The 23,100-nt window shown below is 37.2% G+C and overlaps 1 protein-coding gene across 10 annotated transcripts in view; it reads left to right on the plus strand.

The window, feature by feature from the left end:
* SPICE1 (spindle and centriole associated protein 1) overlaps positions 1-23,100 on the plus strand; it is a 53,143-nt gene that overhangs the window by 20,578 nt on the left and 9,465 nt on the right. For 9 of the 10 annotated variants that reach the window (XR_015240306.1, XM_086675408.1, XM_086675412.1 and 6 more), the window contains 8 exons: positions 230-336; positions 2,961-3,070; positions 8,540-8,730; positions 8,890-9,027; positions 9,596-9,861; positions 12,032-12,163; positions 15,470-15,617; positions 16,506-16,730. Coding sequence is in view for 9 of the 10 variants with exons in the window: in XM_086675408.1 (XP_086531534.1) it covers positions 230-336; positions 2,961-3,070; positions 8,540-8,730; positions 8,890-9,027; positions 9,596-9,861; positions 12,032-12,163; positions 15,470-15,617; positions 16,506-16,730 (1,317 nt within the window). In the remaining variant the exon portion in view is untranslated. The remainder of the gene's footprint in view (positions 1-229; positions 337-2,960; positions 3,071-8,539; positions 8,731-8,889; positions 9,028-9,595; positions 9,862-12,031; positions 12,164-15,469; positions 15,618-16,505; positions 16,731-23,100) is intronic. The other variant, XM_025913388.2, reaches the window with a different exon arrangement.

Here is a 23,100-nt window from a genome sequence, read left to right on the forward strand (position 1 = left end):
TGTAAGATAATACTAGTAACAATCTCATCAGATTTTGTGAAGGTAAAATGACTTAATATATGTAAAAGTACTTGGAACAGTGCCTGGCATATAGTGTTATATGAATGTGAGCTGCTATTATTATTTTTAAGATTTTCATGTGATAACAAACTTAGGGCAATGTGTATTGTTTGTAAAGTCAATTTAACTAAATGAAATAAAATCATCATTACTTATTTTCCTTCTGCAGGGTTTCCGAATGTAACAGTGGCTCCTGATTCCTCTCAGGGTCCCATCGTGGTAAATCAAGACCCTGTCACCCAGGCCATTCTTAGTGAATCTGTCTTAGAGCCTCAGGTAATGTGCTATTCTCATAGCCGTCATACTTATGTGGAAATTAAGCTTATGTAGGTATTGTGGTAAACATTTCAAAAGCTTAAATATCAACAGATATCTAGTTATGGTTGTTAGAATTGTTCTTACTGAAGCATATTGCACTCTCTGTGAGTAATGTTTGTACCAAACAAGACAGGACTGGATAATGATAGCTACCTTTTATTGAGTACTTACCTACAAGGTAAGCTATTATTATCTCCGTTTAGCAGAAGAAAAACCTGAGGTTCGGAAAAATTAAGTGCCTTGTCCAAGATCACATAGCTTGTTGGCATCAGAGATGGCCTTCAAGCTGGGCTCCATCTGCCAGTATGAAAGGAGTGGGAAGTCTTTTCACTTGCATTTTGGAATCAGGTGGATCTATGTTTGTATTCTATTACTTACTAGCTCTTTGATCTGGAGTTGATTTCTTAAGGTGTCTGAATTGGCTCAGAGTGTTTTTGTTTTTTTTGTTAAATGGAAATAGAATATACTTACTATGGTTGTTGTGAGGATCAGCTGAGATAAGTTATGTAAAATGCCTAGCATAATTCCAGATACTAGCTCTTCATTAAATGTTAGTCCCTTCTAATAGTGTGTTTAAAAAGTAGCTACCCAGGAAACTTGGGATTTATTGTCTAGTTAGATGGGAAAATTTATTTTAGTAGTAAAATGTTAATTAACCATATCCTAAGCTAATTGAAACCATTAATTAATTAATGATTAATTCATTAATGATTAACTCATGAATCAAAATGTTTAGAATTTTGAGATGGGACACATTTTTTAAAAGCACTTGAAGAATTTAATACTAAAAACAACTTCTTAGAACTGATTAAGACTCAATACCTGTTTAATGCAATTTCCTAGGTTATGTATATGTCCTATGAAGAAAAGGAGAATCATCAATTAGAGGGTTGATCCTAGGGAATTATAAGGTCCAAAATCATAAAAAAACATGTTAAGTATTGTTTTCTATTTACAAAGGCAGTTAAGTAAAATTACACGTTTTAAATAGCCAACACCCATTAGCCGTATCTCTAGCCAAAAACCATTATGTTTCAGCATTTACTAAAAATGTTAGCTTTCAGATATCATGGTCTCTTTTATGGGGATGGGGAATTGGCAAGAGCTGAGATTAGACAGGGAGGAACTAGGTAGTGAAGGGCTAAGGAACCAGAAAGTAAGAGTAGAGCCACCAAAGGATTATAGGAAGAGTAGAGTCATTATGAAATCGACTGTAGAGTGAAAGGTGGGTTTGGGAGGGAGGAGACTGGTGAGAGGATCTGATTAGAAGACTCAGGATAGAATTTTATTTATGTATGTATGTATGTATGTATGTATATTTATTTTTGAGAGAGTGTGAGCAGGAGAGGGGCAGAGAGAGGGAGACAGAAGACCCGAAGCAGGCTCCACACTGGCAGCAGAGAGCCTGATGTGGGGCTTGAACTCAGGAACCGTGAGATCATAACCTGAGCTGAACTTGGATGCTACCCAGGTACCCTAGGATAGAATTTTAGTGAGAAGTAGTGGGAGCCTAACCTAAGCAGTGGCAGTAGAGAAGGAGGTAGAGGGGAAAAGGGATAAATTTGAGAGATTTTAAAAAGGGATAGAATTGACAGGATTTGGGAGCTGATTGGATGTGATATATGAGAAAGAAGGATACCTCCCAGTTTGCTGGCTTGAGCATATCAGTAGATAGTGATGCTGTTCATGGTCTTAGGTAATATGGCAGGAACAAGGCTTCTGGAAGAATAATAGGAGAGGCTTAGGAAGATGACTAATTTGGGACATGTTTATTATATGTATATAGGATGTCTACTAGGGATATCTTTTAGGCAGTTGGATATAATTGCCTAGGGCTCCAGTGAAATCTGGGTAAAGGTAGAAATTTGAGAATTCACAGCATTTTACTTGTGATTGCAGCTTTGGAACTACAATCATTCAGAAAGGGAATCAGACGAGAGGAGAAAAGGTCCAAAGGGAGGACCTTGAGTCCCGTTAGATATTAAGAAATAGTAGAAAGAAGAACGAATAAAGGAGATTGGGAATAGAAAAACAAAAAACAAAAAACAACAGGGAAATCTGGTATCATGCCAATTAAAAGGAAGAGTGTATCAAGAAGATCTTGAAGGGAAGAAAGGAGTGGTAATTAATGTCTAATGAATCAAAGAAGTAAGGGAAGGCAAAAACTAAAAAAAATATCTGTTTGATTTAGGAACAAATCAGAAGAGGATGTTGACCTTGTAGAGACCAGTTTGAGTGGAATGGTAGGGCAGAAGCAAAGTTGTAGGGCACAGATGGTAAATGGGAAGTGGGGGGTGACTCTTTCAAGAGGTTTAGTGGTGAAAGGGAGAAGATACAATGAGAGAGACTTGTTCACATTTAAATATGGATGAGCTGAAGCCAGTACAGAGAGAGAGGTTGGAGAGGCAGGAGATAGAAGGTCATGGAGTAGAATGGAGGTGAGAGGGTTTAGGTTCTAGAGCACTTGTGGAGATGTTAGCCTTAGAAGGAGGGAACTCTCAATTGTTATGATAAAAAGAAAGAAAGGATGAGTGTATATATAACCAACTTGTATTTTTATTTTTATTGTTACGTTGAGAAAGGCTCTTAATGAAGTAGATGATGAAGAAGGAACCGTTAACAGCCAGTCTGGAGAAAGTGAGAATGAATTGGATAACTCTATCAACTCTCTGTCAAATACGAATGTAGACAGGTATGTATATGTGGCATAAATCTCTACAGTGCTTCCCTTTCTTCCAAGTATACTTCTTTTGATTTTCAGCTTTATTGAGATATAATATAATAATATTATATATATATTGACATATGTTATTGACATATTATAATATTGGGTCTATTTCTGGATTTACTATTCTAGTCCATTGGCCTTGTCTCTCTAGTTATGCTCTAATACCACACTATTTTAATTAGTTTGTGGTGTTTGAATAAACTTGCCTCGTAGCTGTTTTTTAATTCAGAGTTTTCTTAATGATTTTTACATGTTTATTTATCCATGTGAACTTTAATATCAATTTGTCCAGCTTCATAAGAAAAGGTTATTGGTATTTTTGTTCTTTTAATAAATTAACTAGGCAGGGGCGCCTGGGTAGCTCAGTCGGTTGAGCCTCTGACTTGGGCTCAGGTTACGATCTTGTGTTTTGTGGGTTCAAGCCCCGGTCAGGCTCTGGGCTGACAGCTCAGAGCCTGGAGCCTGCTTCTGATTCTGCGTCTCCCTCTCCCTCTGCCCCTCCCTCCCCCTTCCCCCCTCCTTCCCCCGCCTCAAAAATAAAGAATAAAAAAATTTAATAAATAAAATAAATAAACTAGGCAGAACTGACATCTTTATTATGTTGGGTTTTACTATCCAGGACAAAGTATATTTTTCCATTTGTTAATGTCTACATTTTTGTTTTTGCAGTGTTTTAATATTTTTCTTATATAGATTTTGCTCATTTTTTGTGGTTTATCCCTAAATAGTTAATGTTTTGTTGTTGTTGTTGTTATTCTCTTAAATGGGATTTTTCTCTTCCATTATACCTTCTAAGTAGTTGTTTGTGTTTATGAAGGCTGTTGATTTCAGTGTGTTATCTTGATATTCTGCTAACTTATTGAATCTTGGTTGAGTTAGTTTTAGCATTGTTTTTCTAGAGTTTTCCAGGTATTCCATCATGTCATCTGCAAATAGACATAGTTTTATATATTTTCTAAGTGTTATATCTCTAGTTGGTTTCTTTTGTATATTGCAGTAGCTATAGGACAGTATTAAATAATAGTGGAAATAGTGAAAAAAAAAATAGTGGAAATAGTGGGCATCTATATGTTGTCCCTGATCTGTGAAAGTGACTCTTTTGTTTCCTCTTAAGTAAGGTGCTGGTTTTAGAAGTGAAGTTTTTGTTGTTTTTGTTTTTTAACAATGCTAAGGAAAGGTCTATCAGTTCTTATTTTGAGGTTTTTTTTTTTTTTTTTTTTTTAAATCAGGAATGAGTGTTGACTTTTTCAAGATCTATAGAGATAATCATATAAGTTTCCTGCTTTAGATCTATTAATATGGTGCATTAGATTATGGATTTCCTAATATTGAACTATTCTTGCATTACTGAAATAAATTCCACTTGGCCATGGTGTATTCTTTTCATTATTGTGGTGTTGGATGTTGTTTGTTAATATTTTATTTAGTATTCTTGCATTAATATTCTTAAATAATATTGTCTATAATTTTTTAAATATATAATATCAGATTGAGGTAACAATATTATACTTGATTTCATGAGAAGCATCCAGAACATTTTCTAATTGTTTAAGTCCTAAAACAATTTATCTAGTTTGGGACCCTGTGTTCTTCAAAAGGTTTGTAGAATTTCCCTGTGAAATTATTTGAATGTGGTGCTTTTTTGTGGTGAAGTGTCATAATAACTTTTCTTCTTCCATGGAGAGTGGATTAAACTTTCTACTTCTACTCAAGTCAATTTTGGTAAATTATATTTTCTTAGGAAATTATCCATTTTTTGTAGGCTTGTCAATGTATTTCCATAGAGGTGTGCAAATAATTTCTGTACTTCTAAAAAATGTCTTTTGCTTTCGTGCTTATCTCCCCTTCTTCATTTCTTTTTGTCCTCCCTCCCATGTTTTACAATTAGGTTAGTTAGTGGTTTGTCTATCTTGTTAAATTTTTTTTTTTTTAATTTTTTTTTTTTCAACGTTTATTTATTTTTGGGACAGAGAGAGACAGAGCATGAACGGGCGAGGGGCAGAGAGAGAGGAAGACACAGAATCGGAAACAGGCTCCAGGCTGTGAGCCATCAGCCCAGAGCCTGACGCGGGGCTCGAACTCACGGACTGCGAGATCGTGACCTGGCTGAAGTCGGACGCCTAACCGACTGCGCCACCCAGGCGCCCCCTTTTTTTTTTTTTTAATTTTTTTTTCAACGTTTATTTATTTTTGGGACAGAGAGAGACAGAGCATGAACGGGCGAGGGGCAGAGAGAGAGGAAGACACAGAATCGGAATATCTTGTTAAATTTTTAAAGAACCAGGATTTTGATTTATTAATTAGAGCTACTGTTTTTCTGATGTCTTCTTATCAATTTTCACTTTTATCTTCGCTTCTTTTAGTTTTCTTTCATTTACTTTGCTTTTTTCTACTTTGCTTTCTTTTGCAGTTGGTAATTTAATATATTTATTTTCATACTTTATTTTTAATTGATAAATATGTTTAAGGTTCTGAATTTTATTCTGGTCTGTGCTTTAAATGTGTAACATATATTCTAATACGTAGTGTTTTATTATTTTAGAAATTAGGTAATTTCAGTTTATATTTTTTCTTTTACCTAAGAGTTGTTTAATAGAAGGTTTTTAAAAAATGTTTCCAGACAGAGGGGCTTCTTTGTTTTTGGTTTTCTTATTTCTAGTTTTATTATACTCAGAGGGTGGTTTATGATATTTCTACTTGTAGAGCTTAATGATGTTTTCTTTGTGGCCTAATATATGATTAAATTTTTGTGAATGCTCCATTTGTGTGCTTGAGAAGAAGGTATATTCTATATTAACAAGGTGTAAAGTTCTATATGCATATCCATAAAATTTACTTCATTGATTATGTTGTTTACTTTTTCTGTCTCATTTTTGCCACGATCTTATATTGAGAGTAGTGTATTAAAGTCTCTGTTAGTGTTTTCTATTTTTCTTCGCATTTGATGTTTACGTATATTTAATTCTCTTTGTAGTTGAATACCTTCATCCTTGTATGGGTGACTGCTGTGTTTTTTGGTACATGGATATCCAGAAGTATTGTATCTTCATTGTGAAGTATGGCTTTTAGCATTATGAGTGTCCTTTTTCACATTTAATACCTGGGGCTTCAGTTCTACTTTGATATCAGGAGTGAAATCTCTGCCTTCCTGCTTCTAATTACCTGGTTCATCTTTGCTCATCCTTTTATTTTAGCGTTTCTAAATTGTTGGGTGCTAGGTGTGTCTTTTATTTTCAGCATAGAGTTGGGTCTTGCCTTGTTAGCCAGTTTGAGAATCTTTTTTTCTTTAATTAGTAAAGTAAGCTTGTAATATTTATTAACATGGTTGATGTGTTTGATGTCAACTTTGTCATATTATTTTATAGTACTATGGTGTTATACTGTAATTACGGTTTTCTTTCTCTATGTGATGTTTTCTCTGTTCTCTTAAAAATTTCTGTTGGTGTCTAGGATGTTGGTAATTTTGTTCTGGTTGGTTGCCTTTATATCTACCTTTTATAGAGGGTTTCAGTCCCCTATTTTCTTTAATCTTTTGTTGTCTGGTGTGTTGGCATTAAGTGGTATTTTGACTTCTACCTGCTTCCTGTACAATAAATAAGTTATTCTGTATTCTCATTCTTTCCCTTTTCTCTCAGGCCTTCTCCTCTTTTAGCTGCGTATTTTTTGCTTTGACAGAACATAAAACATTATTCTTCCCTGTGTATTGCCATTTTGGTTTTAGTTTTGGAGCTACAATTAAATATAGTAAATGGTCATCATTGGTCTTTTTTTGATGTTTCCCTAGTTAACTCTTGGTTGGATCTGTCAGGGCTCATGCTATAGCATTTGTGAATATAGTATTCCTTGAGTTCTTGAAAGGCTTAAAAGTTTGAGGGACAGCTTGGCCAGATAGAAAATCTTTGATTGATGCAGTGTTTCTTTAAATTTCCCCATTTTCTTGAAAATGTTCCTCCATTCTTAGTTTGCTTTGAATGTTGCTTTGACAAGTCTGATGCTAGAATAATGTTCTTGCCCTTATAAATAATTTGGCATTTTTATGTAGGTACTTAATTTCCTTTATATTTAAATTTTGTTTCTTCTGTCTTTAAAATTTAATATTGCTAAGCTGTGTCTTTGGCTTACCTTTCCAGGTCAGTTTTTCCAACACAGCTGCCCCTGTTGTGTATAGATTCAGTTCTTTTCTTTTCTTAGGATTTATCCTGAAGGTTGGACTTAGAGCTAATACTGTCTTACAGAGAACTCTTTCTGATGCTTTGATAACTAGCCCCCTTTGAATGGATTGCATTATAGGCCTTTTGCTAAATATGTTTCGTAGCAACTAATGTGCAATGTGCATAATTTGCTTGAAGGCAACTCCCTTAGGTTGACATTTGTGGAGCCACTAAATAAGATTTCCCTTTTCCTCTTTTTTTTTTTAATAACAGTTTTATTGATTTATAGTTCACATACCATACAATCCACCCACATAAAGTATAACCAATGATTTTTAGTATATGCAGAATTGTGCAACCTATAGTCAATTTTAGAACATTTTCATTACCCTAGAGAAACCCTATATTCTTTAATAGTCAAACCCCATTTCCTCCCAAGCCCTTTAGCCCTGTCTGATCTATCAGATTAATCTATTTCCTATCTCTATATATTTGCCTGTTCTGGACATTTCATATATATGGAATCATTCAATATGTGATCTTTTGTGTCTGGTGTCTTTTACTAAGCATGTTTTCAAGATTCATCCATGTTGTAGCATGTATCTTCGCTTCATTCCTTTTTATGGCTATGTAATACTCCATTGTGTGGTTGTAGTACGTTTTACTTTTCCACTCATCAGTTGGTGGACATTTGGTGTTTCCACTTTTTTGTCTCCTACCTCTTCTAAGCCTCTGTCCAACTGAGAAAAAGACAAAGGAATCAGGTGATTGGAGATAAAATATCAGCCTTATCAGTACTAAAGATGATTATAGCAAAAGGCTTAGTGCTCTAACTCCCTGTACTGCAAGCTCTTCCATTCCTTCCCCTGCTCCCAGAGACTCAGGGCAGAGTCTGCTCCAGTCCCTTCAGTTCAGCGATGAGCGGAGGCTATGTTCTGAGGACAGCCTTCACAGGAGAGAGAAAATAGAAAAGACCAAGCCATGTATTTTCTCTGGGAAAGAGGGAGGAGGATGGGGCCCATATCACCGAAGTCCAGAAAGGGCAAATCGCTCCTGTGATTAGGAGCCATGTAGGTAGGAAACTGGGAGGAAGATGGAATGATTTCTTCTAACACTAAGAAGACTGGCATTTTAGTCATCTGTCTTATAAGTTGAAGAAAATGTATTTTTTCTTTGATTATGAAGTATTAAAAGCTCCATCAATCAAATATGTAAGCAGTTGAACAGTTTAAATGACAGCATTTATTAATTCTAATGTAGCTTGTTGTCTCATAATTTATAGGTTTCTCCACCAACTAAAGGAAGATAATTCTGACTTAATTAAAAAATTGTGGACTGATATTCAGCAGAAAATAACAGCACAGTCACAAGTAACAACCCTTCCAGAAACTCCATCATCTGCTCCTCCATCAGGGGAACAAAACGGTTTGCTCCCCCATTGTCTTACTTCTCCCAGAACAGTGACTTGTTTTAGTATGTTCTTTTTTAAACATAGCAATTTTTAAAGCAATGGTATTTAGTCTTGACTGTCTTTACCTAATTGAATAAGATACTGATAGATCTGTTCATTGGAATGCTTAAAACTTTTTTGTTGTTCACTGGAGATTCTTTTGGAAATACTTTTTCTTTTAGCTGCTCTGAATGCTACCAATGCTGTCAAGAGAATCCACACCAGGCTTCAATCTGAAGAATCTACTGAGACTCTAGACTCAAGCTATGTTGTGGGACAAGTGCTGAACTCAAGGAAGCAAAAACAGTTGTTAAATAAAGGTTCAATCCCTTGATTTGCCAAGATGAATTAGTAAACACATAACTTGATACAACTTCTTTAATCTCTTAGTAAAGTTTTTCCCCTTAAACTCATCCAATCAGAGCCAACTGATTAAGACTTTGTTGAATGGTGGCTAAGAAATGTTCTATGCCATGTAACTCTGTAGAAAGATAGTTTTAGTGTGTTTGTTATACACAGTGTAAACCTGTATGGATTTTTATGAACAAATGGTTATAACTTCTATAAAAACCTTTTATAGGGGCGCCTGGGTAGCTCAGTTGGTTAAGTGTCCAACTCTTGATCTCGGCTCAGGTCATGATCTCACGGTTTCATGAGGTCAGGCCCCACGTTGGGCTCTGTGCTGACAGCATAGAGCCTGCTTGGAATTCTCTCTCTCTCCTCTTTCTCTCTGCCTCTCCCTGACTTGCACTGTCTCTTTCTCTCAAAATAAATAAACATTAAAAATTTTTTGTTTATAAATTGTGAATAACAGTCAAAGGTTTCTCTAGTAGCTTTCTGGTATAATTTTTCTTGGTCTTATAATAGAATGACTTCTCTCATTATCAGTGAAAGGAAAACTGGATTCTCATGCTCCTTCCAAGCAGAAAAAGAGCATACTAACAGCTAGCACAGCCTCCACAGACTTACCAAATAGCAATAATTCCAGCCTGGATGTCCTCAAACACATGATAAATGAAGTGGAACATGAAATGGAAGAATATGAACGGTGTACAGGACGTGAGGTCAAGGGACTGCAAAGTAGTCAGGGTCTCACAGGCTTCACTCTGTCTCTGGTGGGCTCCCTCTGTCGCCTGGTTCGGTACCTTAAAGAGGTAAGAGCAAGAAGTTATTAGAGTCTCCTCTTCAGAGTGCGGGTAGATATGCTTAGAGTTGTTTTTTTTGTTTTTTTGTTTTTTTTTGTTTTTGCTCTACCCTTAATTTATTGCAGTCTCCAAATGAAATATAGTCAAATCTGAATAGCTTTATTTAAAATATCTCAGCATGGGGCGCCTGGGTGACTCAGTCGGTTAAGTGTCAACTTCGGCTCAGGTCATGATCTCGCAGTTCGTGGGTTCGAGCTCCGTGTCGGGCTCTGTGCTGACAGCTCAGAGCCTGGAGCCTGCTTCAGATTCTGTGTCTCCCTCTCTCTCTGCCCCTTCCCTACTTGTGTTCTCTCTCTCTCTCAAAAATAAATCTTAAAAAAATTAAAAAAAAATAAATAATAAAATACCTCAACTTTAGATTATCTGCAGTGAACTTTTATCCTCTTAATTTTCCTCTGCATGCTGATTTATGTATCACCCAATATACTGATACATGGTCAGCTAAGTGATGTTGATTTTAATATGAGCTTTAGTAAAATATAATTAGAGGGGTTAATCTGCTATAAATAAGATCATGTCTTATGCTGATATTGAATATTATTGTTTGGCAGTATTAGATTCAGTAGAACTACTCAACGTGTCCTCCTTCTGATGCTTTTTCTGCTTCCTACTCCCACTTTAGTTGAGTTTGGAGAGCGGCATACCTGTAATCTATAGACACAGATGGGGAAAGTTCTTCATGTTATCTGTGTGACTAACTCAGGCTTTGCATTAGTGTCTGATGTGGGAGATATTTTGTTGTTGTGAAAATAATTTATAAAACTAGCAGGAATTGTTTTTTAGTTCATTTGTGAATAATCAGTCTTCAGAATGCTGTGGAATTAGAGTTGGGTAAACATTTCATCTTTCAAAAAATCTATTTAAACTATTATTTTTTTATACATTTAAATTTGTTAAATACAACAAAAAATGTTCAAGGACATTTTATTATTAAAATTGTTGATTCATTGCTCTAATTCAAAATTTTTTTAATGTTTATCCATTTTTTTGAGAGAGAGCACAAGTGGAGGAGGGGCAGAGAGAGAGGGAGACACAGAATCTGAAGCAGGCCCCAGGTTCTGAGCTGTTAGCAAAGAGCCTGACGTGGGGCTCAAACTCATGAACCATGAGATCATGACCTGGCCGAAGTTGGATACTCAACCGACTGAGCCACCCAGGCGCCCCAGTCTCTCTAATTCAGATGTTCCAATTTCTCTGGAGATGTCCTCCTAAAATTTGCTTTTTAGTGAAATATTTATTGTATGGTCAGACTTAGGAAAGTCTTCACATTCTTCCACCCTTAAGTTAGGAATCTCTAGGAGTGTACTTTTGGCTCTCTGAAAGTATTACAGGTTTAGAAGCATATACTTTTTAGCTAATCACTTGCTTTATGAAGTTAAACCATTTAAGCCTGTCATTTATTTTTAATTTTCTTTTAACAAACTTAATTTTTGAATTGGTGATGCACTCATACAGTATGAAATTCAGAGAAACAGAGATAGATAAAAATTCTAATTCTCACCTTTTTTTTTTTTAATGCTTATTTATTTTTGAGAGAGAGCGAGTGTACACACAAGAGGGGGAGGGACAGACAGGGAGACACAGAATCTGAAGCAGGCTCCAGGCTCTGAGCTGTCAGCACAGAGCCCCTCGCAGGGCTCAGACCCACAAGCAGTGAGATCATGACCTGAGTCAAAGTCGGATGCTTAACCGACTGAGCCACATAGGCGCCCCCTACTTCCCATCCTTAACTTCCATTTTACCGGTCTGCTTCCTCGGCGCCAGCTCTGACGACCAGGTGTGAGTGTGTCCTTCTAGAGATGCTCTGTGTGTATTCAACCAATATGTATATGTACTTCCCCCTCCACTTCATTCTGCAAAAGTTGTAGTCATTTAATTCTGCATACCATTGTGTTTATTGTGTTCTATTTAAGGAAGGGAAAAGGATACAGTATTTCATTTTAATGAAATATAAACCTTTTAATAAAAATATTTCATTCTCATTACTGTCACATATACTCTAAGTATTTTTTTGACAGCTTTGAGTAGAAACTTTTAGTTTTCAGTACTTGATGCTGTTGATAGTAATTTAGTTTTGGATGGGAGTTGTATTGATGGAAGTGGATTTTTTTTTTTGTAGAGTGAGCTCCAGCTGCGTAAAGAAGTGGAGACAAGGCAGCAACTGGAACAAATGTTAGGTGATCATCGAGAGCTCATTGATGCTCTTACAGCTGAAATTCTTCTTCTCAGAGAAGAAAATACCGCAACCCAGGTACTTAGATGCAATCAAGCTTTTCTGTGTTTAGTATCATAAAACGTCTAAGGATATATAAGATTCTCCACTGGGTGTTGTATGGAAACCAATTTGCCAATACATTTCATAATAAAGAAAAAAAAGAATATATAAGATTCTCTTCTAGTTGCCTTTGGTTTTGTTATGCTGATGTGATTACCTCTCACTTCTTTATTATCATCAATGGTAGCTTTTATTGAACATTTATTACATTGGAGGTACTATAGTAGAAACTTGGACTTTAAATACATATAGAATAAATCTACTGTCTTTAAGAAACTTATTATTTAGTGGGGAAGACAGAATCTACATTTAAATGGTAACTACCAGTATTCTAGTAGTTGATCCAAAATGTGAAATAAAAAAATGTTATGATAGCTACTTTTAATTTCAAAACATCAGGGGATACCATTTGAGGAAGCTTGCTGTAATCATTTGCCATTTAAAATTGTTTACAGTATCTTCAAATTTATTATAGAAGTCCTCTTTGCCACTTGTCTGGATAATTGCTTTTTTTTTTTTTTTTTAAAACGCTTACACAGGGGGTGCCTGGGTGGCTCAGTTAGTGAAGCATCTGACTCTTGGCTCAGGTCGTGATCTCATAGTCGTGAGAATGAGCCCTGCATCAGGCTGTGCACTGACAGAGCAGAGCCTGCTTGGATTCTCTCTCTTCCTCTCTCTGTCCCTCCCCTGCTCATGCATGCTCTCTCTCTTTCTCAAAAACAAAACCAAAAAACTGAAAATAAAAAAAACTTAAACAGTATTTCTTCTAGGAAATCTTACTGCCTCAATGCTATGTTCTTCATTTGTGCCTTTTGGATATTCTTTGGATATTGCTCTCCACTCTGTGTCTCTATAGGTTTGCCGAATGTGGATATTTCATATAAATGGAATCTTGCAATTTGTGATCTTTTGTGTCTGTGTTTTTTTTTCACTTAGCATAATGTTTTCAGGGCTTATCTATGTTGTAGCATGTTGTCAGTAGCTCATTACTTTTTTTGTCCACTAGTATTCCATTATGTGGATACACCACATTTTGCTTATCCATTCATCAAGTGATGGATTTTTGAATTGTTTCCACCTTTTTGTATATTATGAATGAATAATGCTGCTGTCAACATTCATGTACAAGTATTTGCGTGAACACAGGTTTTCAGTTCTCTTGGGAAAATGAATGGTTTTTAAATGTACTAACTGCCTCAACAAATCTTTATTGATTTGGGCCTGGCACTGGTCTAGGTGTAGGAAGTACAGTAGTGAACAAAGAAGAAATCTTTACCCTCGTGGAGTTTATATTCTAAATAAATCCTGGGGGAAAAAAAAGCGGAGTATATTGTAAGTTAGATGATGGTATGTGGTATAAAGAAGAATAAAGCAGGTAAGAGGCATAGCAAGTACCTAGGATGGGAATTGTAATTGGGTGGGCCATGCCTGTGAGGAAGGCCTGAAGGAGGTGAGGGAGCGAGTGTGCAGATAGCTAAGAGAAGAGCAGTCTCGGCAGAAGAACAGCAGGTGCAGAGGTCTTGAGGTGAGAGCGTGGCTGTTGAGCGCAAAAGCGTGAGGACCAGAATGTCTGGAGTCGAGTGTGGAAGAGTAGTAGGAGGCAAGAGCCAATAGATAAGCTGTGTCATGAGGGCTTGCAAACTGGGTAAGGATTTGGGTTTTTATGTTGGGTGAGAAGGGACACCACCGAAGGGTTTTGAGGAGAGAAGAGATGTGATTGAGGTTTTATGAGGATCACTGTGGGCGGCTGTGTGGAGACTAGATCAGAGATCACTGCCCTTTCTCGGTTCATGGTGCCCTTATTATCTCAAGATCCCCGTAGGCTGAAAGAAATACCCAACAGTTTCCTTTATTAAGTAGTTCGGCTCAAACTACTTAGTATTTATGTCTCAACAACTTAGATGCTGTTTGGAAAAAAACCCGCAAAATATCAAAGTATTGATAGAAAAAGTTTTATTTGTATTCATGATTAAATAACCACAATTATTTACTGATGGGATATGTCTACCTGCTGGGTACTGTACAGCTTCTCAAAGCTTGGAATCATTTTGGATATTGCCATTCTTATTTCCTATTCCACAGTAATTTTTATGCAGTGTTGCTTTTTATCATAGCAGCTACTGACAGCCCAGCTTCATGAAGATACGACATCATGAAAAGGAATGTATTTTGATCTAATATGGAAGCTGTGAACCACCTCAAGCTAGGAGTTCACTGGTGCCTGACAGATGTTGAGCAGCAGTGTTTTCCTTAAAAATATAAGATGTCCTGTGGTGCCCCTGTGGAGGCCCAAAGTGCTTCAAACCTTTTGGGGAACAGTATAGAACTAGACTCTAGGTGGTCAAACATGGAAGCAGAATGTTACAGACAGGAGTTAATGAAATAATCCAAGTGAGACATGGCAGCCTGGTCTAGGTTGGAACTGGGAGAGGCTGTGAAAAGGGACTAAATTGTGAATGTATTTGGAAGGCAAGCAGTAGGATTTGCTGATATGGGGCCAAGGAGAGGATGTGAGAGAAGAGTCAAGGATGATTCCAAAGCTATGGACTGAATATTTGGAAGGATAGAGGTGCTGTTGATGAGGTGGGGGTGTTCAGGGAGAATTTGGTTGTGCACATGTAAAGTTGGAGCCTATGTGAGTTCTAGGTGGAGATGCTGAGCAGGTCATTGGAGAGGAGTGTGGAATTTGGGAAAAAATTTGGGCTGGTATGAAATTGTTTAGTAGATTTCATTCACTAGTCCTACCAATAATACTTCTGACTTCTGGCCATCTCTGATTTTTATCAAATGTCTGTACCTCTTGGATATATATGTATATATCTATGTGTGTATAATATCTCTTCTCTCTGTATATATTTTCTCTTAACATTATTTTATATACATTACTATAAACATTTACAGGATCACGTTTTTTCAGTTTAAATGCCCGTATAATATTCTGTTAAATTTCCTCCACCTGATATACTTGCCTCTTGGGGTAGCTTGAGTCAGTTGATACCATCTATATAAAAGAGGTTTTATAAATCAAAAGCCCTATAAAAGGTTAATCCTTATTATTCTGGCAGTGTATTTATTAATATTCTGTGATACATTTAACCATTCTTCTATCATGAGACTTTTAAAATATTTATGATTACGTGTTCTTACAAAGGCACTATTTTAGTGTTTGAATGGAAGTTCAAAGTTCCTAGACTATTTAAGATAATGATATGATTATACATATCTAGGTGATGATTTGATGTCTGATATGTCAATGATGTTATTTAATTCTTTTTTCTCCAGGCAAGGCTTCAGCAGTACATGGTCACAACAGATGAGCAACTTATATCGCTCACACATGCCATGAAGAACTGTCCTGTGATAAAAAGCAATGAAGAAAATCAGGCATCAGAAAGGGGATCTACGAGTAGGAAAATTATAGACAGTCCAGGTGGGTGTGGTCTTATTACCCCAGGTTGGTATTAAAACACTGATAGAGTAAACAAGACTCTAAACTTACGTGGAGTTATTGGTTGTTGGTACATATGCAGCACTGTCACTACTTTGTCAGTATGGCAATGGCCACTAGTATTTTCAGCTAATATTTATTGGGTTATTGCTGTATGCCAGGCACTTTTTGAGTGTTCTACATGTATTATCTCATATACCCCTCATAATAGTCTTATGAGGTAAGTATCTTTGTTATCCCCATTTTCTCGATGAGAAAACCAAGGCTTAGAGAGAACTGGTAACTTAGCAAGATCATACAACTAGAAAGTAGCAGAACTTGCTTCCTATACCAGTGGGGCTTTCGTGCCAGCACTTTTCATCACTGTGCACCAGGCTCAGGAGGAGAGGAGATGGTCTTGGAAAGAAAAAGAAATACTGGGTTTTAGAAATTCTGATGTTTTGAAAACCTTTCTTCACTTTGTGTACCTTCATATGCCACAGGCTGAATAGGGCATTTAGGCCTTTTCATGTTTTTTGCTTCTAAGTAATATCTTGATGAGTGTCTTGTGTGGAGAGTGTTTTATGTATCGTAGGAGTGTTTTCTCATGAGGGATTCTAAGAAGTGGCTGAGTAAAATTTGATTTGTGTGAGATACACTCAATGGCTAGGGCAGGCCTCAAGGGCTAGGGGCCACCAGTGCTTTTCTCAAAAACGGCCTCTTCTTCCCGGTGCTGCCCCCTCACGAGTTACGGCTAAGGAGGATGTGGCCTAGAAAGGGAAGGCTCTAGAGTCCATGTGATTTTGCCTTTTATGGAAATGCATGTAAGCATAAACACCTGCAGTGTGTCCATGGTGTCTTTAAGTGCTAATGGCCTCTCATCTTCTTCAGAGGGCCCAGCTGTAAATGCTGATGTCTCTGTGCCGTTGGTGTTCCGAGGGGAAGAAGTGGCTGCATTGGCACAGGAAGACTTGCCTGTTAAACTGTCTCAGGTGCCAGCCCCACCGGGTAGTGCGAACGTGGCCACCAGTTTTCCGGCACATGTATTTGAGCCAGCTGTGTTGTTAACACCACCCAGGCAGAAGAGCAGCTCCGGATTCTCTCCCTTGCAGGAAGGTGAGCAGGCTTCTTCTAGAGTGGTGTGCCTGTTGCCTTTTTATGCCTTAAATATGTAACACTGTGTCCATTTTTACCTGATAAACTGAATTTTGAAAGCTGTTGATTGCCGCACATAATCTTTAAGCTGGAGGAGGATTTTTCAGGGTTGTTTATATCATGTGTGTTACATCAATGGTGAAATATCATGTTGAATTTCATTATGTATCTGTTCTGTTGGACATTGTAAATATTAAATCAGATCAAAGGATCAAAGTCCTCAGCATTAAAATGCCGAGTAAGGGAAATCCTCTTTTCCCTATGTTCCAGGAACACAGGAAAGGGTAAGAAACAGGAGGAGATTATCCTCCAGAGAGTAATGAAAGCTTAACCAAAGAAGGGTAAGAGCTGTGACTTTTAGGCATTTGTAATTCAGATGTGGTTAACATCTTTCTCATGGAAACTGTTTAGCTTATTAGTCAGTTGAGGTAATTTTATAATGAAAATTAAAAATAGCTTTAGAGCCACTTTTTGCAGGACATATATAGAGTTAAGAATAAAAACATTTAAATTTAAAATTAGGTCAGAGATTCTTCACTTGGGGGCTCATGGATGGTCTTTAGAAGTTCCATGGAATGCTTCATTGTTTGGAAAATTATATTTATTTTTCCACCTGTGCATTCTTCTAGAACTGTAGCTTTTTTCCCCCCATTTTTAGAACAGTTCTTTAATCAAAAAAGTACCTTAGACTCTTCTCCAGTGTTTTTAGAGAAATATTAATTCAGCCTTGATTTGCCTACATTTTTATTTCTTTAAAAAGAGTGTTTACATTCTTGAATAGGGGAACAGAATAGTAACTTTTTTTTTTTTTTATTTTGAGAGAGAGAGAGAGAGAGAAAGAGTGTGAGCATGAGCAGGGGAAGGCAGAGAGAGAGGATCTGTGCAGTGACAGTGCAGAGCCCAGCGTGGGGCTCAAACTCTTTGAACCATGAGATCATGACCTGAGCTGAAATCAAGTATGGCGTTTAACTGTCTTAACCACCCAGGCGCCCCCACAGTAATAGCTTTTGTGGTCACTGGGACTTACAAATTTTTTCAGATTTTCTGTACTTTTCAATAAAGGACAGGAAGAGGCCATAAAGGTTAAAGAAATGACAAATCCTTACCATTATAAAATTTGTCTTGGCCTTTAATATGTGATTGCAGAATCTGTCAGATCTGTGTGGCATAGGGAGACAGTGCTAGACTGAGAGTCAGAAGTGCTGAAGTCTTGGCCAACCCAATGACTAGCCGTGAGGCATGCATTTTCTGCATTTCATTTTCCTAGCTCTAAAATGAAAGATTTTTCTTTCATCTTTAATGTTCCTCGAGCTCTGTAATTCTGTGATTCAGTATTTCCTCTTCAGAGGCTAGAGAGTATTTTTTTTTTTTTTTTAATTTTTTTTTTCAACGTTTATTTATTTTTGGGACAGAGAGAGACAGAGCATGAACGGGGGAGGGGCAGAGAGAGAGGGAGACACAGAATCGGAAACAGGCTCCAGGCTCTGAGCCATCAGCCCAGAGCCTGACGCGGGGCTCGAACTCCCAGACCGCGAGATCGTGACCTGGCTGAAGTCGGATGCTTAACCGACTACGCCACCCAGGTGCCCCGAGGCTAGAGAGTATTAAGTCTGGTTAGATTTAGGAAATATGATTTCAATTCTGATTTCTGTTCAGGTTAGATTTTCATTCCTTAAAGTAATCTTTCAAATGTTTACATGGTATTAGTAAGCTTGTCTAATGATCTCTTTTGAGATATTCTAAATTATTTTCCATTGGTGATAGTAAAATAGCTTGAAATTCTTTTAAAGAAATGATGACGGTAAATACTTTTACTCTGATTACAAATAATACTAAATGTTTACTAAAGCAAATTATTTGGGGACTATTATAGACAACACTTTGTTAGCAGGTTTGCACTGAAAATAACACTATACATTTCTTTTACAGTGTGCAGATAGGATAACCTTTGAGTGTGTATTGTTAGTTGAAGTTTTATCATCATATTTTTCAGCATTTTGTTTAGAATGCTCACATGTAAAGAATTGTTCAGTTAAACTGAACATGTGGATAAAGGTAGGAGATACATAGGGCCCTTGATCAGCATTTAGTTGTGCTCTAGAACAACTCTGCCTGATAGAACATCCTGTAGTGATGAAAATGTTCTATGTCTTTTCCATTCAGTATGGTAGCCACTAGCCTCAGGGGACTGTTGAGCACTGGAAATGTGGCTAATATTACTGAAGAACTGAATTAATAATTTTACTTAACTTTAATTAATTTGAATTTGTATTTGAATAGCTGCATATGCCCAGAGGCTATCATAATGGACAGGCTCACTCTAGAATTTCCTGTCATAGATATTTTCCTTTAGCTACTAATTGACTTCTACTTACAGCCACACTTTTTGAAAGAGTAGTATATTAAGCTGTTTTCATTTTCTTATCTCCCATTCGTTTTTTACTTTCAGATGTTAATTCTAATTTATATTTCCATGTGCTTAAAAAAAAAAGCACATACAAGGGTCTCTTCCTCTTTCATCTTTAGGCCTGTGCTAAGAGGGAATCATTTTTTTCCAATTTGATTTCTGCTTATCTTGTGGTGGTCTCCATAATTAATAAAAAATATTTTTATATTTCTTTGCTTAGATGTCAGCTTTACACAATAATTATAGACTCTCCTTTATTAAAGAAGAGGGTTTAAAAAATTTATTTTTTATTTTTTTATTTTATTCTTGAGAGAGACAGAGCGCCAGCAAGGGAGGGGCAGAGAGAGACAGGGAGACACAGAATCCAAAGCAGGCTCCAAGGGCTGAGCTGTCTGCACAGAGCCTGACTTGGGGCTCGATCTCACGGATGGTGAGATCATGACCTGAACTGAAGTCAGACGCTTAACCGACTGAGCCACCCAGGCGCCCCGTATTAAAGAAGAGGTTTTAATTAATATTAACCTACTTCTCTTCTCTAATTTGGAAGATTACATTTTAATTTTTAATTCTTCTGTTGTTTAACTTTGTGTTTTCAAATACTTTTTATTTCTTCTTGGTTCACTTTAGGCAGTATATCTCAGCTTTCTGCTATGTAAGACAAGGATCCTGGCTCCCCTTTCTGGCTCTCCTTTGCTTCTACTTCCCACCTTCAGTCAGCCTACCTTTCCTTTTACAGGATCACAGTTGGTAACATTTACGTTGTTCCATTACCACACTTACGTCTGCTGTGTCTTGTCTACAGATGGATACTGAAAGTTGAAAACAAATGACAATTATTTTTTGTTTTGTGATCCATTGTTACTATCAATCCTTGTGCCACAGGAAGGAAAAAGTTCTTCTGAAGATCAAAGTGAAATTTGTGTGTGTGTGTGTGAATTTCTTTATTTCACTTCATCTGTTGCTCAGAATCTTTAAGCTTGCTCTGCATTTATGGTGACTTTCTTGCTCAGTTTTTGTTTTGCCTGGAATTTCAAATTGCTCTTACCTCTTGTTTTCACAAGAATAATGTGCTTTACACGTGAATAATATCTTCTGGTCCTTTTACTGTCTATGGCATGGAATCCACTTTCATCTCAGGGATACTTTGCAAAAGCTCTTCATCCCCTGGTCTGGTCTTGACTGATTGCTCGCTGGGCCCACTGCACGCCTCTTATCTTGGAAATTGCTAACATTACACTCCTGGATTGAATCTACTATTTCCTGGATGCCATTTCTTCTTCTTCTTTGGTTTTCTCCCTCAAGTTTTTGAAAGAAATCATCAGAATGGGTATATAGAAGGTAAACCCTAAGTTCTTAAAAATTTGAGAATATTTTTACTTTTCTATTATACGTGGTTGATAATTTGTCTAGATACAGAATTCTAGGTTCATATTCGTTTCCCCCTGAGAAATCAAAGGCATTGTTCCATTGATTTTTAGTATCTGGTGTTGTGGTTGAGATGTCAGATGCAATATCTAATTTTTATTTCTTTGTATTTGACCTACTTTTTCTCTGTGGAAGCTTTAGGGTTCCTTTGTTGTAATTCTGACATTGCATAATGTGTGTCTAAATAATAGTTGTTTTTTTTTTTTTCTCATTGCACAAAGAGGCACCAGTGAGACCTTTTGGACTAAAGACACATAAATTTCTGAAGTTTTAGAAAACTGTATGTTGACCTTTTGGATTATTTTCTTATGTATTTAGCTTTATATCTTCCTTCTTATATTCTGGAGGATTTTTTTCATTTTGTGTTCAAACCTGTCTTTTAGATTTCTTTAATTCACCAAATTGTATGTTTAATTTCTAAGCAAGAGCCCTTATTGTCTAATCTGTTTTCATTGATGCTTATTACAACTGCATTGTCTTCTAGAAACTCTCTTCTGAGTAGACCATTTAGAATTTTGTTACATTATCTTCTGTACCTGGATTTTCCTTCTCTTCCTCTTAGTCTCTTGTTCTGTTTACCTATCCTGGTTTCTCTCTTTGTGCTGTCAGTTTTCCTCATATGTCTGGTGTTACTTCATGGCCCATGATAGTTAAGAATAAATGACATGACTGAATGTTATAGGTGGTTGGCATACATTTGCTCTTCTGTGTAGGTGAGTCTTGGTCTGTTTTCCCAGTAGGCTTTCCCTTCAGCAGTTACTTTGTATATGTGGACATGCTCTGTTAACTGCTGGCCTCCTTTTGGGGTATGCAATATGCAAGTAAGATCGAGCTGTTCTACTGGGGCTACCACATTTACTTTCCCCAATGCTGTTTTGTTGTTGTTGTTTGTTTGTTTGTTTTTTGTTTTTGCTTTCAAGGATGGGTGGGGGTAAGTAGTGAGCACAGCCTGACTGACGTAACTATACAGTAGACGAACTTCCAAGTTATTCTCCAGTTTTCAGTCCTACTTCTCACTTTCTCCCTCTGTACTGTCGTCTTTGAGCTAACAGCCTTTTTAGGGTTCCCCCAGAAAGACTGGCTTTTACCTGTAGCTTCCTTAGAATACATATATGTGTTCTGCACCGTGTCTTCTGCTCAATTTCATTCTTTCACATCCTTCTCATCTACTTTCAGTCTTTCAGAAATGTGTTGAAGTATCTCATTTGCTAATGACTCTCTTCCTAGACCATTATCTTTACTGATGTGGGTTTTACAATTTTTTAAATTTCATTTCCTTGTTGTCAGTGAAAGGAAGTGAGCCTATGATGTTGAACTAGGAGCATCTGTCTCCCCAGTTCACTCCCTATTAGGTCATTTCACCTAAACTACTCTTGCTAAGAGCTCTGGTGGCCTCCAGGTTAATAACTCCAGTGTATTTTTCTTCTGTCTTTGTGTTCTACTTCTTACAGTAGCATTATATATAATTAATATATAATCATACCACATTTGTTTCCTTCATACCACATTCCTATAATATTTCTCTCTCCTTTCTGGCTGCTCCATTTCAGTCTGCTTTGTTTGCTAGCTTCCCCTCCTTTTTTTTTTTTTTAATTTTTTTAATGTTTATTTATTTTTGAGACAGAGAGAGACAGAGCATGAATGGGGGAGGGTCAGAGAGAGAGGGAGACACAGAATCTGAAGCAGGGTCCAGGCTCTGAGCTGTCAGCACAGAGCCCGACACAGGGCTCGAACTCACGGACAGTGAGATCATGACCTGAGCTGAAGTTGGGCGCTTAACCGACTGAGCCACCCAGGCGCCCCCCCTCCTTTATGAAGCTCTAAACACTGACTTGCTTCTTTGTTGGTATTGGTTTCTTTTCTGACTCTATTCTTTTTCTCCAGATAATCTTGGCTTCTAATACTATGTATATGCCAGTGACTTCCAATTTTGTATCTTAGCCTAGATGAGTCTCTTGAGTTCCTGACCCATGAAGAATCCATCTGCTTGGATGGATATTGGGATAAATCATAAGGCACCTTAAACTTATCCTGTTCAAAATGGAATTCTTTTTTTTTAAATGTTTATTTTTGAGACAGAGAGACCAAGCGTGCATGAGTGGGGGAGGGGCAGAGTGAGAGGGGGACAGAGGATCCAAAGAATTGACAGCATGGAGCCCAATGTGGGACTCAAACTAACGAACCCTGAGATCGTGACCTGAGCCGAAGTCGGTTGCTTAACTGACTGAGCCACCCAGGTGCCCCCAAAATGGAATTCTTGGTAGCTTCCATTCCCCCAAATCTGTTGTTATCTTCTCCATCTCTAAATTGTATCACTACCCACTCAGCTGTGCATGCCATCTTGATCGGTGTTTCCTTTACTCCCCACTTCCAGTTCATCACTCTTAGTTATGTTGCTAAAATGTTTCTCAAATTTATTCACTTCTCCATCTTTGTAATCAACATACCTTCATCAGAGCTACTGTCATCTTTCTTCTAGACTACCATGGCTTACTGGTC

Source organism: Puma concolor, chromosome C2 (genome assembly GCF_028749965.1).
Source record: "Puma concolor isolate L17-30 chromosome C2, mPumCon1.1.hap2, whole genome shotgun sequence".
NCBI classification, from domain to species: Eukaryota; Metazoa; Chordata; class Mammalia; order Carnivora; family Felidae; genus Puma; species Puma concolor.